The sequence below is a fragment of the Neopsephotus bourkii genome, unplaced genomic scaffold (assembly GCF_033783945.1).
Source record: "Neopsephotus bourkii isolate Nb327-2 ecotype Australia unplaced genomic scaffold, CSIRO-AGI_Nbou_v1 NB_1250, whole genome shotgun sequence".
Lineage (NCBI taxonomy): Eukaryota > Metazoa > Chordata > Aves > Psittaciformes > Psittacidae > Neopsephotus > Neopsephotus bourkii.
Window position 1 is genome coordinate 928,212 of NW_026901735.1, and position 18,897 is coordinate 947,108.

General features: G+C 38.4%; 1 protein-coding gene across 1 annotated transcript in view; it reads left to right on the forward strand.

Annotated features, from left to right (window-relative positions):
- TASP1 (taspase 1) overlaps nt 1–18,897 on the forward strand; it is an 86,876-nt gene that overhangs the window by 53,397 nt on the left and 14,582 nt on the right. Inside the window, 2 exon segments of the mRNA XM_061364759.1 lie at nt 3,911–4,021; nt 14,060–14,170. Coding sequence (XP_061220743.1) covers nt 3,911–4,021; nt 14,060–14,170 — 222 coding nt within the window.

The window sequence follows — 18,897 nt, forward strand, 5'->3', positions numbered from 1 at the left end:
CATCATAGAAGGCCATCAAATTTGTCAGGCAAAGTTTATCTAAATAGACAATACATTTCCTGTACAAACATTGCTCACGTTGACCGTAGAGATCCCTGAGGAGGGAATCTGATTTTACTTAGCCCTGCAAACATGGAACAACAGTAGTATTTTTGTCAGCAGAGGGTTTATGAGCAGGCAACATTGTGCTTGCACAGTATTACTGTTAGGGAAATAATTTGTTTGCTATAGGAAACAGTTATTTTAGTGGGAAGAACTAATTTAACCCAGTAAATTTTTCCAGATAGTCATCTCCATTTGAGTCACTCCTATGGAAGATTTGGTCTGTCATTGCAGAGTTATTTGCCTCTCAGATATTATGAGCTTCAGTTTACCGAAGAAGTCATCATCTTAACTGGGAAAAGATAATAAATTGATTTAAACTCTGTTTACAGGAAGCTTACTAAAACGAGTGAGACTTTCATGTAGAAATCAAAAATTGTTATTTAGTGGAAAAAAACACAAAGTATAATAATACATGCAGTTAAATGTACTATACTGTGAGATAGTTAAGCATTTTCATCAGCTTATGTGTATGATATGGTAATGTGTGAAGTAGCTTTGACTGTAGTTGCTGTTTTGAGTCATGTTAATACAAGTTTTTCAGAAGTTGGCTAATGCTGGTGGTTAGATTACAATAAACTTAAGCCCACAACTTTATATTATATGTTATAAATCAGTTTTTGATGGCTATAATTCTGTGTACATTTATTTTGTATCTAGTCCTAGTATTATCTACAGTGTTTTCCCAGTTTGAGACTGTAGAGACATAGAGGTCTGCTAAACCTGCAAGGCAGTTCAGACTCCAGTATTTGGTTCTAACTTGAGATAACAGGAAGGACAATTTTACTGACATAATTGGGGTGATTCTTTTTCTGGTCAAAGTATATGAATCACTGCTTAGCTATTTTTCTTGTTCAAAATAGATGTTTCTACATCAAAAACGGCAGTCAGTAACCAATCTTTCTTTTCAAAATGAGGGATTATTTTCCTTGGTTATCTGTCCCTGCAGATTGCTGGCATGTGATGTGTTGAAAGATTTTCTTACGTACACTGCCAGCAGCAGTCTAGATGTTTGCTGCCTTATAGGTTGACATAAATATGACAGAAAGAAATGACTTTGTCTGTGGGGATGTAGAGATGTGTGATGTGTTAGTCGAATTGCAGGGCTGTTTTCCTTGTGGTTGATCCTGGATCACATCAGTGGGCTGCAGCTGTTCTTAACCCATATTAAATTTTCTCTCAGTTTTTTTTTTTTGTTTGTAGCAGACTTAATGTTATGGGAACTCTTCAATAAAGTCATTGTCTTGGGAGGAAAATAACATTATACATCATACTAAAAAATGGCTATTGTCTTTTTGACACCAGTTTACTAGGAATTACTCAAAAGTTGTGAAGTAGTAACATCTGGTTTTATTACTCGATGCGTAGGAAATGCATAGACTCACTCTGATTTTTGTGTCTCATTTGATTGATTTACCTTCTAAGTCCCATGGTTCTTACCACACAGGGTTATATTTAAATGTATTTAAAGGTATTAACAGGTTCTTTTCAAGAAACAAGTCAACTTGCTAAGCTTTTGCTGGAGCATTATGAAGTTTTGTTCTAAACTGTAAACCTTCATAATGATTCAGTGAGAGCCATGGGTAAAAAGCACTTGCAGGTTTTTATGTGTTCTTCGTACATTACTTAGTCTGGAATAAATATTAGATAATTCTATTGTGAACAAAAACTTTTGAGCATGGAAATAATGAGGCAATGAATAGACAGACCCTCCTGTTGAGGACACTGTATTGTGTGAGTCTGTTGATACTGTCCTAACTAGGATGCTTTTCTCAATAGCTCAAGAGCTATTGAGAGCTAACCTCAATGAAAACACTTCTTTTGTGCTCTCAAGAACTTCCTCCCTCTGCTATGTAATTGTTGTAGTATTTCAGCTCTTAAGTTTTCTTTTAAATTTATAACTGGTTTATACTCAATCTGTTTGCTATACAAAGGATTTTTTGCCTTTCTGATGTCCAAATTGTATGTAGATTCAATGCCAGAGTACCCCACTTCAAACAGTTCCGTTTAACTGAATTGTATTAATCAGGAGACACTGCCCATTAGCAGTGGAAATGGGGAGGTTGGGGGTCCTTTTTTTCTTTCCTTTCTGTCTTAGCAATGTTTGAAGAACAGTGTTTCTAAGCTCACTCTGGCTGTAAGGGGAAGGGTGTAATTGTGTGAAAAGTAACGAGACGAGAGATTGTTGCAGTCTGTTGCTTCCAAGTGATGGGAAGGACAAGAAGCCAGTCTGTAAGTAGCTCCAAGATAGCACTAGACCTGCTTATGTGTGTTTGTGCAACATTGTGCCCAAACCAGTCAGTGCTCTAAACTCAGCACATTGGGAAGCATAGCAATGTGCTGTGCAACTCAGCAGGCTGCAATGGAGCCAGTTTGGATTGGGTTTGTTTATTAGTTCTCTTTTTGTGCCAGATCTAGGCTGCCTTCAGCTGGAGTTGCTCAGTTTTCTCTGTTCTGGGCTTGTTAGTGCTTGCAGTAAAGTGAGTTTTATCCATGTGCTTTGTCTCAAGGCAGCTTAGATTGGATTTCTTACCAGCTCCAGCTCTGTGCCACGAGAAAGCAGCTAGATCATTTCCAGCCATAAGTTGTCTCTGGAAGCTGCGTAGATGTATTTATGTGGTTCTGCACCTGAGCTAATAAATCCAACTGGATAATAATAATATTTTTTAAGGAGCCAGCACAGTGCTGGCTTCATCTTGTCATGAGAAATTTGATAGAAATGTGCATATAGATAATTGGGATCTGATCAAATTGTAATTGTCTAAATTTAGATAGTTTGAAATCATTGTAGTACTACAGCTGTAAGTTAGGTGTGTGTTTTCCTTTTTTCTCAACTGGGTAACTACAGCTTAACTAGCATGTGGTTAGACCTCATGTAGCTGCTTCACCTGCTTCCCTGCCATTGAGGAAAAATGTCAGCAAATGGGAGGCAGAGTAATGAGTTTTGTACAGGTGTCACCTGTTTCTCTGTCCAAGAAAATGCTGATCCAATAAACACGCACTGTACCATTCAGCCATAGCTGTGTGTGCCAGAGCACAGTACAGGAATGGAAAAGAGCAAGGGAGAAAAGCAGCAGACGTGGAAGCATTCTAATAGAGTAGCACTAGTGGCCTGCTTGTCTTTGTCACCAACAGGTTTCAGCAGATAGTTACAAGAAGCACTGAGGCAATGTTTTTTTTGCTGGAGCTTTGTAGTTTCTCAAACATTCAAAAATTACAGGAATTTTTATTAGCAGTCCAATGAGCAGCCATCCTGTCAAAAAAAAACCCACACAGGTAAATTCATGTATTCCTCTGCTGACAAAAGGCTAAATCAGGCTAAGTAGAAGATTGCATCATGTAGAGGAGTTAGTGCCATTCGCTAAAGATGTTCTTGGTTTGAAAAGAGTTGCCTCCAAGTATCATTCCTGTGAGAATGATTAGTAAGTGGATTCTTTGAGAGAGGATTGCAGGATCTGGATAAAGATGACAAGTCAGAGGCAGTCTGGCTGTTTCTTCTATTTCTGTTTATGCTCACTAGTTCTGTTTCTTCTTCTTGTATTAAACTTTTGGTTTATGACTTTGTGCAGTAGAAATTCCAGGAAAGTTGAGAGAAAAACTGCTGACATTGTTGAATTTTTGTGTGACTCAGTGTTACTCTCTTGAAAGAATAAAAAAGTATGGCAGAAACCTGCCATACTGACCTCTCTCCTTTCCCTTCCCCCACCCCCCCCATTTTTTATTTGGCTGCGATGATGTAAAATAATGACAGTGTTTCCTTGTAACGATGACTATATTTTGATTGTTCCCAATCTTGATATTTCTTTAGGTTGTGGAGAGCACCTTGTCCGAACCATACTGGCCAGAGAATGTTCATGTGCTTTGCAAACAGAAGATGCCCACCAAGCTCTCCTAGAGACTATGCAAAACAAGTTTATTGGTAAGTATGTGATGCTAATTGCCTAACCATTGCATAACATGGTTTTAAATGTAATTAATCCTATGAAATAAAGTGAAGATACTTACTTTGTGATTTCTGTTGAAGCCTTATGTTGCAGTTGGCTTCAGATTCATGTTGTGTTACATCTGAAAAATGTTAAATCAAACTACAGAAGAATATTTTAGGAAATCTAAAGGAAAACCCTTGGAAATATCTCAATTGTTATGTGAGTCACAGAATACCCGGAGAGGTTTGAAGAAAGAATTTCCTGCCTGAATCACTGCCTGTGGTGTACAATTGCATACTTCAGAATTTGTGGTTTAGGAACATTAATACAAATTATCCGTCATGTTAACCCTTTTAAATATAATAAACCTCGAAACCACTGCATGTTCTAATTAAATGCTTTGGACAAACAGATTCTGTTTTGCTATTTACATCATGAAATTAATTTCTTGAGGAAGTGATGTAGACTCCATTCAATTCTCCACCTGGGTCGGAGCAATCCCAGGCACAGCTACAGGTTGGGTAGAAAAGAGATTCAGAGCAGCCCTGCGGAGAAGGACTTGGGGGTGCTGGCTGATGAGAAACTCAACATGAGCCGGCTTCAGTGTGCGCTTGCAGCCCAGAAAGCAACCGTATCCTGGGCTGCATCAAAAGCAGTGTGACCAGCAGGTCGAAGGAGGTGATCCTGCCCCTCTACTCTGCTCTCCTGAGACCTCACCTGGAGTATTGTGTGCAGTTCTGGTGTCCTCAACATAAAAAGGACATGGAACTGTTGGAACAAGTCCAGAGGAGGGCCACGAGGATGATCAGGGGACTGGAGCACCTCCCATATGAAGATCGGCTGAGAAAGTTGGGGCTGTTCAGCCTGGAGAAGAGAAGGCTGCGTGGAGACCTCATAGCAGCCTTCCAGTATCTGAAGGGTGGCTGTAAGGATGCTGGGGAGGAGCTCTTCATTAGGGACTGCAGTGACCGGACAAGGGGTAACGGGTTAAAACTTAAACAGGGGAAGTTTAGATTAGCTATAAGGAAGAAGTTCTTTACTGTAAGGGTGGTGAGGCACTGGAATGGGTTGCCCAGGGAGGTTGTGAATGCTCCATCCCTGGCAGTGTTCAAGGCCAGGTTGGACAGAGCCGTGGGTGCCATGGTTTAGTGTGGGGTGTCCCTGGCCATGGTAGGGGGGTTGGAACTGGATGGTCTTAAGGTCTTTTCCAACCCAAACCATTTTGTGATTCTATGATTCTGTTGTAAGGTAAACACAGCTTTTTTACATGATTCGATAGGCTTACATGTGACTACATACACATGTTTAATTTCTTGTGGCTACAGATCTTGTTTTCTTTTCTTCAAGTCATATGGATTTTTAAACTGGCTATATAAGCTTGAAGTTTTGAAGATAAGGAAGATTCCAATGAGGCTTCTGGCATATATGTTGACTGGCTCTGTGTTTAAAATTTTTGAAGCTTTACAATCCACAGAGAATTTTGACCTTCAGAATTCCTTGTGGACAACATAAGTCTTCTACACTATGTTGCTGAAGTTAATGTTTATGGTATTTTAATTGGAACTGAAAGAGGTACATATACATACCTTTATGGGGCACAGGAACCTTGGTCTTGTCAAGCTATGCATTGTAATTTCTTGATTTCTTTTTATAATATTGAATCCTATGAAACTGCTTCTGACAGCATTACATTTAGCTGTTTGAGGGAAAGTCATCTTCACATTGGAAGGCTGCACTTAATCATTTGCTACTGGATTGCAGTCGTTTCTAGGTGGTGTAAGAATGCAGAATAAAGTAATCCCAATACGCTTCCCAAAGCGATTATAATCGAAGCAGCACAATTGTAGCTTTTTTGTATTTAATCCTTTATTCCAGTGCATACAGTCACAAAATTTGGGATTTATTTACCCAAAACAAGCCTTTAGGGAGGATACTTGCAGTAGCTTCACTAATTTGTAACACTACTCTCAAGGTCCTGTATGGAAGTGACCTAACTTCAGGCAAGGCAGATCTATAGTCCATACTCTGAAATATTATTGTGCTAGGTGTGCTAAAAGCAAGCACAAATTCTACATAGCTTTGTGCAGTTTCATGTCAGTGCATGCACACACACACACACACACACACAGAAAGTAGAAAGCTACTGCCAAGTAATTCATAGAAACTGCCTGATAAAAGACCAAAAAATGTAGGAATTTTTTAGTTGACATACCTGGTTTAAGTTGCTTTGAGTTTTCTGGGGTTTCTTTTTCCTCTTTGGTAACTGCTAGAAGAAATACAATTCTTCTCTTGCTGTTTAGTTCAAATGTATTTTGCCACCAGTTTGCATAGCGAGTGTTTTTATTTTAAATGCTAACTTGCTAGTCTATGATACATGCATTGTACTCTTTACTGAAAATGTGGAACTATTTGTATTGGGCTTAAAAACATAGTTAATGTTGCTAAAGCTTGTTTCATACCTGAAATTATCAGTTGGAGAGAGAGCAGAGCTGCGCAGAGATACCAGGCTAGCAGTGTGACATCATTGCTTTGGGAAAACAGTTTAAAACCAAGAAAACCCAAGAAAAGTGAAAACAATGAGAAACAGGACCCAAGTAATGCTTTACATGATAGGAAAATGTGAAAAAAATGGCTTATAATTTCTTTTTAAAGCTTCATGTTTTAGTTAGGGGTAGGTCTGTCTTGTGTTTTTGCAAACTTACCAGTGCAACTTTGTGTTGCCTGACAGCAGCTGTGTGTGTTATCTTCTCAGTTGTACTTTGGGGCAGTGCTGACATGGGAAAAAGAACAGTAAAGCCACCTCTTTGTGTGTGTGCAGGTGAAGTTCTTGGATTCTGTATTTGGTGAGAAAGGATAAAATCTAGAATGAAGACTGATTGAGGAAAACCTCAAAATCCAGATAGGTCTTGCTGTTGACCAGTGGCATATTTGTAGCTAGTAGTGTAATTTAAGACATCTTGGCAATTCTGGAGGTGGAATGCAAACTTATGTCTTGCTCCTGTAGCGCAACAGTTGAAAACATAACTTAAACATATGCTTAAAACAAAAGGCTTGTATTAAATAGGGGGGGTTTCCTGTGAATTTTCATAGATGATGTGCTTGTTATCTCAGGATGTTTGGCGTGATGCAGGGTTTCTTACTGTTGTGAGGCAATAGGATACTGGGGCTACCAGACTACTTGCTGCTGGCATGGATTCTTTCCTTGCTAGCCTTTCTTTAAGCCCTGTTTTCTGGGCTTCTCAAACTTTGCCAGAATTGGAACAGAACAAGGCCAAAAAATACTCCTTTCAAATAGCTTTAAGGAAGCAGATCTAGAAGGTTTTGTCAGAAGTCAAAATGAGCTTTCCTTGTATTGGAGGGGTGAACAGCTGATTTTGGCAGTTGCCATCAGATCAGTGCTTCCTGTTTACAGAACTCTTCGAGTTCTCTGCAGAGCCCTGGGAATCCTTCCAGCTAGGGAATGCCTGGCTTAAACAGTGAGTGCTGTTTAAACAGCAGGTGATGAGCAAACTAATGGCAGATGTGCTTCGCTCATCTTTTCTCGGAGCCAGCTTACTATGGATAACGTACAATTGGTGGTTGAATTGGAGGTGAAAGAAATGGAATTTAGATTTATTTCTAGATCCATCGGGCTTGGTATCTTTAGTTGAAGAGCATTGAACGCTTGGTACACAGCTGAAGAATGGTGTTCTGTAGACACAAATACCTTCCAAACAGAAGAACAGAGGGTTTTGTTACTCATCATTCCTTTCAAATGTGGCCAAGTTTGTGGAATGTAGGCTTAAAGTAAATGTTTGTGTCATCTCACTGGCAGGAAATCTGGGTTTTAACAATGGCAATCTTTTGAATTGTACTTTTAAAGCTTCTTATAAAGTATTAGAAATTAATAAGCTGGAAGACATAGTTGGGATCTGATATTTGTTCTTTCCTTAGCGGGAATATGTTTGTCTATTCCTGTATTTTTAAGTTGTGCTTCAGTTCACAAATGAGCAGTGTCTGCAGAAGGATAATGCTGACACATTCTCTGTTAGGAATTTTGTGTCAGATACCCCTCCTGGGAGCAGGGGTTTGGACAATTAGGAGTCAGAGGATATGAATTTCCCCATTACAAGTTATGCTTCTTGAGGTGAGAAAAAGCCTCATACTTAAAACAGTTACAAGACTGCCAGTGACTGTCATTGCATGGTGTTATTGTTACTTTATATACGGGTGCTGCATCACTCTAAACTTTGCAGTATCATTCATGGTTTTGTAACAGAGGAATCATGCTATGGAAGCATTATTGTGTCTTCTGAGTGATGCAGAGGAAAAGATTTGAGCAGAGGGTGATCCTGAAGTTTCAGATAATCTGTTTTATCCACTGCAAGTTTATGATTTCACAAGTTTATGTTTGATGGTGGACAAAGTTGAATAGGCAGCCTCTTTGTTATCTGTGCGAGAAAACCAGCTGGAAAAACTAACACAACATGGTGATGCTGCCTGAGGGCTTGTCTGGGTCCTGCCTGTGCATCTCCTTCTCAGAAGCATTGGGATTTTACTGGGCAGTGGTACCCTTAGTTACCTAACTTCTGAAAATCTGTGAAGTTTGACAGCACAGGTGCTTTTCCTTGCAGCTTCTTTACAAATTCTAACCAGATGTTTCAACTTACTTAGCGTGAAATACAAAGATCTCTGGTTTCAGACAGTGTGCGCTTAAACATTTAACAAATAATGGTGCATGAAATTAAAAGCAGGCTTCATTTAGTGCTTATATAGTCCTCTAATGTTTATCTAAAGTGTTAGCTTGAAGTTTAGTGGGATCCGTAGCAAAAGCCGAGTGGCAAAGAGCTTCGTTTTAAACGTGGTGTGTACACAACCTAAGTCCAGTGGTACAGGTGATGTGGACCTGAAAAGGTCTGAATTTCACTCACATCACAGTACAAGAAGGTTTAGAACTGTTTAACTGCACCCCTTTAAATTGGAGGATGCTGAAGCACTTAATTGGTTACACCACGCCACATTCAGTGTTTAGACCAAAGTTCTGAAGACTTTGAAAGCTAATGCAAACAATGAAGCTTTCTCTACTATGGCAGAGTATGAATGTAAAACATCCGGTGAACAGCCGGCTGGTCCTTCAGCTGGGTTAGTGAAAATAAAACACTTCTTATACAGCTTAGTTTTGAGTCTGTGCTAGAATGGATCCGTTCAGTAGCTACAAATGGGAAAAAAGTACAGGATCAGAAATCAACAACTCGTATCAATCACATCTCTGGAGGAAGATCACATGTTCTAGAGGAAGGAATGTTCAGCATGAGGAGGTTTAATTTACAAGGGGCACTGAAGAGACAAGTCTTCAATTGTAGCTCTAGTTCCTCAGAACAAAGCTGAAGATTGAGGCTATTATTTGCTTTAGCACTGTCTATACTATTAAAAGATCTATATGTTCTATCCATGGTCTGAGGCTGAACCTGGGTCCTCAGGTTCAGTTATGGTTGCTCTTACAGAACTGATGGGATTAGTGAATGTGGAGTTGCTCCAAAGACCTGTTTGCTTATTTCTAAGACACCATTACTGCAAATTAATAACATGCAACATATATAAATAAAACCTTGGTAATGCTTTCTGTATGCCAGATAGCTGTAACAGAACAGTAGAGCTTTGAAGAAGGGAAATGTGTTTTGTAAAGTATGATTTTGTGACTGGGGGAGGTGAGGATTAAACCAAAACTATTGAAAGATGGTTTCTGTTTATTTTTTCCTACCCTTTCTCTCTGGTGTGGCCAGCGAGTGCTAACACTATTAGTTAATGCTGCAGTTGAAGTTTTGCTTTGGGTTCTTCATGCCAAATTCTTCTGTGCTATGCCAGTGTAACTGGGAAGGAACCATGAGCTTCATGAGACTTCAAAATGGTATTTAAAGCCCCAGGTTTTTGTAGTTTTGTCATTAGCAAGCTATTGGATCCAAGATTTGCCTAGCAATCCTATTTTATTGCACTAGAAAAAAATAATTTTGAGGTAGCAAGCATATTTTAGTTTATTTTAACTGAATTTTTAAATGTACAGCAAGATCTGTCGTTCTCAAGAGTGGAAAGAGAACATGGGAGCCAGATTACTTTCTCCTTCTGATGAGAAAGCGTTATGACCTTGATATACATGACAGTATTTCACTTGCACCTTTTCCTCTTTAAATAGTAATTAAATACAGTGTATATGAAAAAATGTTGTTACCTTCATGGTTATTTTTACAGAAGTCTGCATTATTATTTCTCAATAGCTTGGCTGTAGCAAAAGTATTTTTAGAACTAAATTAATGAAATGTGCTCCTAGCCTTTGAATTCAGTGTTTTGAAAACACTCAGATTAATTCCTGTGTACAATGAGTGGATTCTGTTTAGAAATAAAGTATAATACTCCTTCTGTACCATTATTTTTACAGATCTAATGATGGATGCATAGTGTTCAGCTATCCAGAATCTCGCTTAACATACTCGGGTACACTGTATTGCTGTGTTAAAATACACTCTCCAGCATAACCGCAATCCTCAATAATAAGTTTGTATATCCAGAAATACCTCAGTTTAAAAAAAATTAATCCCTCTTCTAACTTTATGGTTTTTAATTGCTTTATTGGGAAAATATAGTTCATCCTCTCTTTTAAGGAATTTGTGTTCAATGTGTATTAAATTTGGCTTAGAGTCTGATTTCTGAGAAGAGAAACAGTCTGAATTTAATGTAGAATACTGTAATAAGCAATTGTTTTTTACTGCTACTATTTAGGGGTTGATTTCTTGCAACTCAGCCAAAGCAGTGAACTGGAGGCACGTACTCTATTCTTGCTGATTTTGCACTGAAATGGTTTACCTGAAGTTCGTGGTGAAAGCCACCAATGGGAATAGATGATGGTGTAGTCACTCAATTCACTTCTGGTGACTCTGTGGATCACAGCCTCCAGAAGAAGTGACAAAACAGGTGGCCATGGAAGTGGCATGTGGAGGAGATCATGAACCGTTGCAGGGGTTTGCAGGTGTCTGTGTGTTCGTGTCTATTTGTTGCATGTGTTTGGAGGTGAAAAAGAATCAAAGAATTCACATGAAAATTAGTGTTGTGTTTTGCTGCAGATTCTTTATATAGAGAGAAATACATTGCCAAGTCTTATAATGTTTAACAAGAGAGAACCTAGCATATGCAAGTTATCCAGATAATTGAAGATTTGATCAGTGATGGTGACACATAGTTGAAGCAAATACTGGGAAAGTGAAGAAGTATGTGATTGGTTTATTTACACACTTTTCTTTCATCTGCTCTTTCCTGACTGTGGGAGAAAGAAAAACATGAAAAGAAAAAGTAATTAGAATCATAGAATAGTTAGGGTTGGAAAGGACCTTAAGACCATCCAGTTCCAACCCCCCTACCATGGGCAGGGACACCCCACACTAAACCATGCCACCCAAGGCTCTGTCCAGCCTGGCCTTGAACACTGCCAGGGATGGAGCATTCACAGCTTCCTTGGGCAACCCATTCCACTGCCTCACCACCCTTACAGTAAAGAACTTCTTCCTTATATCCAATCTAAACTTCCCCTGTTTAAGTTTGAACCCATTACCCCTTGTCCTGTCACTACAGTTCCTAATGAAGAGTGCCTCCCCAGAATCCCTGTAGGCCCCCTTCAGATACTGGAAGGCTGCTATGAGGTCTCCACGCAGCCTTCTCTTCTCCAGGCTGAACAGCCCCAACGTGCTCAGCCTATCTTCATACAGGAGGTGCTCCAGTCCCCTCATCATCCTTGTGGCCTCCTCTGGGCTTGTTCCAACAGTTCCATGTCCTGTTTATGTTGAGGACACCAGAACTGCACACAATACTCCAGGTGAGGTCTCCCGAGAGCAGAGGGCAGGCTCACCTCCTTCGACCTGCTGGTCACACTCCTTTTGATGCAGCCCAGGATACGGTTGGCTTTCTGGGCTGCAAGTGCACACTGCTGGCTCGTGTTCATTTTCTCATCGACCAGCACTCCCAAGTCCTTCTCCGCAGGGCTGCTCTGAATCTCTTCTCTGCCCAACCTGTAGTTGTGTCTGGGATTACATATGGGATTAATTAACTCAATGAGAGCATTCCTAAAACAAGACTTAGTGGCATTGAGTCTATAAGTAATAGTGGCTGTCTGTTCTTATGTGCAGCTGTGCAGTCTTAGTATTTTAGTATGCCCTTAAATATGCTATCTGCATTAAAGTGATTGCTGGCAGTGTTATGCTGAAGTAGAACATTTTTAACAATTCTAATTAAAGAGATTATTGTTATCTTTCACTAGAACCTTGAAAGGAGCTTTCACAGGCCTTGAAAGAGGAGAAATGTTGCTTGTTAAAAAACAAACCAAAATGTCTTCTGTCTGCAGTGACCTTTCACCACATCATGGCTTATAGCCTGAAGAATTAATGCAAGCCAGTATAAGATTAGGTCTGCAGACCAAGTTCAGGTGAAGACATTGTCTTTGAAGTACCTGAGTTTCTGAAGTAAAGATTAAAGGATGCATGTCCTCCCTGAAGAAAACCACTTATTTTCATTCATTTGATTGCAGAAATCATATCAGATATGTAGCCAGCACTTGGTTAATGCAGTGAAAGTATGAGAGATACTTAGCATCTTGGAGTAAAGGATATTGATTTGGGTGGTAAAGCTCTTTGCAGCTTCCCAAGCCTTGCATTTCTATTTTAATCAAACATACTTTCCTGTTTTATTATCTGCTACGTTATGCTTGGCTGAATTCTTTGTTCACAGGGATTTGGCCACAGTCAATGTGTAATTGGTACCTAGTAGTAGTTCTTGTACAAAGCAAGTGCTGCTTTAAAGATACTATCTGTTTTTATTAGATCAAAAAGATACTACTGTTTATTGAGCATACCACACATTATTTTCCTACAATGCGGGCTTCTGTTGTTATGACCACCTTGTATCACTTCTAAATATGGCTGCTCTTACATCAAGAGAAAACATGGTAAAGCTTTTATTTTTCCTTACAGTGAAGCTTCAAGTTGGTTCTTATTGTTTTGTTGTTATTTGCATGAAAGAAGTAATTTTAATCATACAAATAGCTGTGGGCAAGTTGAAGGAGGCTGATCTGCTCCAAAGTTCTTGTGGACAGCCAGTCTTTTACAGTGTCCATAATACTAGACGTAATATGCTAATTTATTTCAAAGAAAATCATTAAAAAGATATATATGAAATTTGTTGCAGTGGTACATTCAGCTTTAAATCACAATGTATTGCAAATGTGTGACTAGAGACTCCTTGGGCTGGAGTGTAAGAACTTGGTTAGTTTTGTGGCTGAAGACGTTTTATGTTGTATAAAAATCATACCATTGTTTCCACATTTGAAACTATAGGAGCCTCATTTCAAATTACAAACCAGAAAACAGAATACTTAGATTTTATTCAACTAACTTTAAATCTTTTCCAGCTTCTGATAGAAGACATTTTATGTCATATGTCTTAAATTAACAACAGAAAAGCCACTGTAAAAAGGAGGATGTCTTTTGGCTTTTCTGCTAATATTCATAAAACAGCAAGGAAGGCGGTCTGTAGCAGTTGGTGATGTCTCTTTACAAAGTGCTTTAAATTGGGAAAATGAATAAACTGTAAAAGTGACCCAAAGTTTCTTGATTGTTTTCATATGCAACCATTATTATATTAATTATAGACAGCAAGAACAAAATGAATCATGATGTTTTTTCAACTTGACATTCCATTTTTTCATTATTATACCTTCACTGATCCGCGAACAAATGGTTTTGCACTCACAAATGTGATCTCCACTATGTTTATTTTATTCTGTGTAGATCTTTTCCTTTTTTTGATTACTGGTAAATCAGTAGATGTCTATTTAGAAAGCTACTCATTAGAAAAAACGCTTTTGTAGAAGCATTGGTTGACCTGACAGTCTTTTCAACCCTTGGTGACAAGATTAAAGGGGAAAGACAGGAAAGTCAATTAAAAAACAAACAACCAACCAAACTAACCCCTATTCCTATTCCATATAATTCTCCCCAACAATTTTTACCTAGGTTCACCATTTCTTGCCAATGAAGATGGTGTACTCGGAGGTGTGATAGTTCTTCGGTCATGCAGGTGTTCAGCAGAGCCTGAATCGTCACAGGAAAAGCCAACTTTACTAGGTGAGAAATTCTTACTCATTTTTTAGCTTGAGCTAGGTGCTAAATCAGAGTGAAAGATTAAATAAGAACTGTCTGTGCATGTTTATCGTTGTTCAGAAGCCACAGAGAAAACACACACAATTGAAATTGTTTGAGATAATAAAACTAGAAAGTGAAATAGTATTTGCTTTGTTTGTTCTCTAAAACTGTGGAAAAGAGCATTCTTTCTGACTCATTATTTCTAAGCAGAACTGTGATTCAGAGGGTTGTGTGCGATCCTTCTAAAACCATGACAGAGAAATAATGGCTGCCTGTGGCGAGGCAGGGTATGTTCCTCAGAGGAAAACCATTGCATTTTTACTTGGGGGCAATGCATATGACTGTTTACTGCTTCTCAGTGGTTTATATGCTAAACATGCTATCTAAAAAGTTATTTGTTCCTCCTTATTGCAGGACAAAATGTGAAAATTTGGAGGATACATTTAAAATGTGGAGGGGAAGTTGTTTTGTAGCTAGAAACTTTCTGTTACACCCAGAAAAATCTGTTCAAATTAAGGCACAGTTCCTGTTTGCATATGCAAACATCAGGAATAGTTGCAGTTTATATTGTGATCAGCAGAAAACTACTTCAACCTCCTATTTCACCTCCATGAGTAGCTGACTGGTTAAAAAGGTTTGTGTCCTAGAAGTAAGATCCTCACATGGCTCGCTGCTTACAACAGAGCAAGTGTATTATAGGAAACCATCATGTGGTTTATCTTAGAGAAGCAGCTAGGAAACCAGAGGCTGTAGACCACTAGCAGAGGTTGGTGGAAATACAACCCAGAGAAAGTAAGGCCCATGATCCTCTTTGAAAGCAGGGATTTGGGACTGGGGACATATGAATTACTTCAGCATGACACTTGTACCGTCTCCTTTTGTGTAGTACTCCTCAGATGTGGGCATCTGTGTCGTCTTTTGCTTATGTAGTGGGTCACATGGACCTGTCTAATATATGTTATGCTATGAGAATTAAAGGTTTTATTCCTTTGTATAATCATCTGCTTTACGATTGTTTCCCCAAGTGTTTCATGAACTCCTGTCATCATAAATTCCAAGTATGAATTACAGATTGAAAGTAGCTTTCATGTCTTTTAATATCTGAGATGACAAATTTGATCACCTGCCTTAACTTTCTGTATTAAGGCATGGTTATAGCGTCTTACCTGGTAATTCTTAAATTGCATAATTTCTTTTTAATTTACAGGCTGTTATTTAGAGTGACACCTCACCTTTGTTTTAATTTAGTACTACTTTACTCCCACTATATCCTAGTATTTTGTCACCAGTGTTTGCCTGCTTACAGCCAGCTTGGAGTAGCAGGCAGAGTGTGTGCTAAAGGTGAGCTGATGGATATAGTCTTCATAATCCAGTATTTATGACTGGCCGTTCAGTGACTTCCAGGATGTTAGGGTCAAGTTATTACGGTTGCACAGGATGAGGTGTATGTTATATTTCAGGTCTTTGTTCATATTACACCTTGCTGGTTTGCATTACAAGAATCTTTAAATATCATAAACTACTTAGTGTTGGTCAACTTGAGCCTGATTGTATTCTGCTTTTACTCTAATAAGTAATTTAGCTCAATCCAGTTAATAACATTCATGTTTCTCTACCTAACAATTGAAATTTATGTATTGCTCAAGCTTTTGGTCAACATCTCATGTTACCCCAAAGAGTTTAATTTACACATATTGCTATTCCAAGGAACCAGAGATTTGAGAGGTGAGGCCTTACAGTTTTGATGGGTCTGAGATTATCCTGATGGACAACACAGGAATTTTGGAAGGCTTTGGATGGGAAAGGTTTTAGGAATAGCTTTTGTATGTTACATTTTTTAGGATTTATTACTTGAATACCTGGTCTTTATGAAGAAGTAGACTATCAAAGAAACTTTGTCAATCATCTCAACCATTTGAAAGCCAAGACTGTCTAATCCAGACTCCAGAATCAGGGCATGGGTTTCTAAACATACAGAGAAAGTTGTAAATTGGATTTACAGTTTTCAGATTGAAGAATGGAATAATTGTGACATTAATCTAGTGGAAAAGCATCCTACAATATAAATTCTATCCCTAAACAAGAGTTAAACAACTGAAATACAAGCTTGATTGAATAAGAACAAACAAGATCAACTTAAGCTTCAATTTCTGATGTTTGGAAGTGAGAGAATTATTTCTACTCATTTAATGTTTGTTATTCATGTAAGAAAACATGTTCCTATTGAGGAAGCTTTGGTATTTTTTTCCTCAAAAATTAAGAAAATCCTGATATATTGTACAACATAAATAACGACTCTTTGTCCATTGATCTTTAGTTTTCTTTCCACTGGAATAGGATTTGTATAGGACAGCTTATTCTAAAGATATTTTTTCTGTACCACAGAAATTTCCTGCCTTATAGTGCATGCTGAGTTAACGTATAATTAAACCTATGTAGTATTTGTGGTGGTTGGACTTAAAATAAGTTGCGTAACACTGAAGAACATGGCGTGTAGAATAGTGAAATCTCATGTCTTTGTTGCAGGGATGTTTTGTGGGCTATTTTTAAGTAATTAAACAAATTGCAAGAAGGTGATTTATGAAATGGTTGAAAATATGTGATATGTCTTCAAAGACATATGTAATTTAGGGTTTTCATTGAAATTCCACTACTTGTGATAGGTAGCAGTAACCATGCTTCATGCTAGAACATGCCACGTTTGGTGTACTATTTAGAAGGAAAAAGTTGTTAAAAGCGTATGCCTAGAGTTATAGAAGGCAAAGAAATAGTATTTTGAGGGTATTTGGCCAACTTCTCAAAATAGATAAGATTGTCTCCAAAAAATAAATGCTTTCACTGACAGTTGAACCTTTAGGGTGTTAGGGAGAGGTTGGCCTCATCGACCACAGCTATGTTGCACTAAATATATTTCACTCTCTGAAAGCTTTGACTAACCTTTGGCAATATCAGTCATGCATCTATTACGGGGGAGCAAAGCACATACCTGAATGAAGTTCATTTTTCTTTTATGATGATATCTACATATCTGTCAGAATCTTCAAGTCTCGCCGGGACTGTCTAAACTTTGATCTTCTGCTCTGGCTTAATTGCTATGCAAGGATAAATGGTTCAAAGGATAAGCATACTCAGCACGTTGTGACCTTCATCAACCATATTAAAGGAATGTGAGGAATAGGAATGAATTAGAGTTTTAAAACCATCTAATAATGCTTTTTGCAGTATGTGAAAGTCTCTTTGTAAAGAAATGCGTGGAAATAGCTTTTCATGGCATCTTGTGTAATTCATGTAAGACTACTCCTGTAACCCAGAGGAAAAATTTATACCTCAGTGCAATTTTTTAAACCTCTTACAGTATTCTGTGAAACACCCTGAATTCTGATGAGCTACTGTTTGTCTTTCCTCCCTTCAAATTATGTACTTAATGGACACAAAGAATGCTGACTGTGACATAGGGAGGGAAGAATACAGTGTAGCATTTATAAAGTTCCACTGGATGGAATCATAGAATCATAGAATAGTTAGGGTTGGAAAGGACCTTAAGATCATCCAATTCTAACCCCCTACCATGGGCAGGGACCCCTCGCACTAAACCATCTTACCCAAGGCTCTGTCCAACCTGGCCTTGAACACTGCCAGGAGTGGAACCTAACATGAATAATGTGCTCATTGCCTGAATTCTGTGTTGCAGCGGAGTAGGAGTGTGTGTGAATATATAAAGATGCTTATGTATATACCAGGGAGTTAAAGATCAATGTGATGGGCTGCTTAAGCAATTGATAAATTGGGACACTTTAAAACTTCAGAACAGCACCTTACTGGAATAACCTGCACTAACAATACATGTTAGCAGTGGTTAGTTTTCTTAATGATTATCACTACAAACACAACACTTGATTGTGTTTTTATATCCTAATTATCCTATATTTATATCCTAATATAGGATATATATCCTAACGGATATATGAAATATCCTACATTTATATCCTAAATTATCTCTGAGTATAGAGTACCAGATTGTGTGTAGCTTGTGCTATAAGCAAAGGTGATCAGATCTGAAAGTGCTTTGACAGGGAAGCCAAAATCAAAATGGTCTCATTTCTTCTCCATCTTTCTTTCCTCTCTTAACTTTGATGCTCTTTACCCTCTCCCGAAAGAAAGTGGGTGATTGCATATGGTCTTGATGTTATTTAGCATGCTGTTGGGACTAAGTCTTGCCCTAATTTTGCCCGGTATCTTCCTTGCTTATTGTGCTGTGTTACTCTACTTCCAGCAGTCATTTCTCCTGCTTTTTCTGCAGGATTATTGTACTTTCACCAGATGCCTTTTCTGCCTGCTCTGTATCTTCAGTTCTCATCTTGCAGACTTTTACTAGTTCTACATGTTTTCTTGTGTCCTACTTGTGCAGCTAAATCACTAACCTCCATTTACCCACTGGTAGTTAGTTACATGTTGTGTACATATTTATGCTCAGTTCTGTGAAAAAATGCTTGTTACTGGTTATTTTGTTGATAGTGTTATAATTCTACAGAATCCTTGTGCACTGCCTGTGTTTATGCTACTGTAGTGGGCTCTTGTCTGTATTTAAGGCAAGCAAATTCAAATTATATCTGCTTTTACTTAATGGGTGGAGTAGGCCTCTGCTTTAAGTGTTAGTCCCATCTTTTAAATGTAGTTGTAGTTGATGTATTTCTCATCTTAGAGGCTCC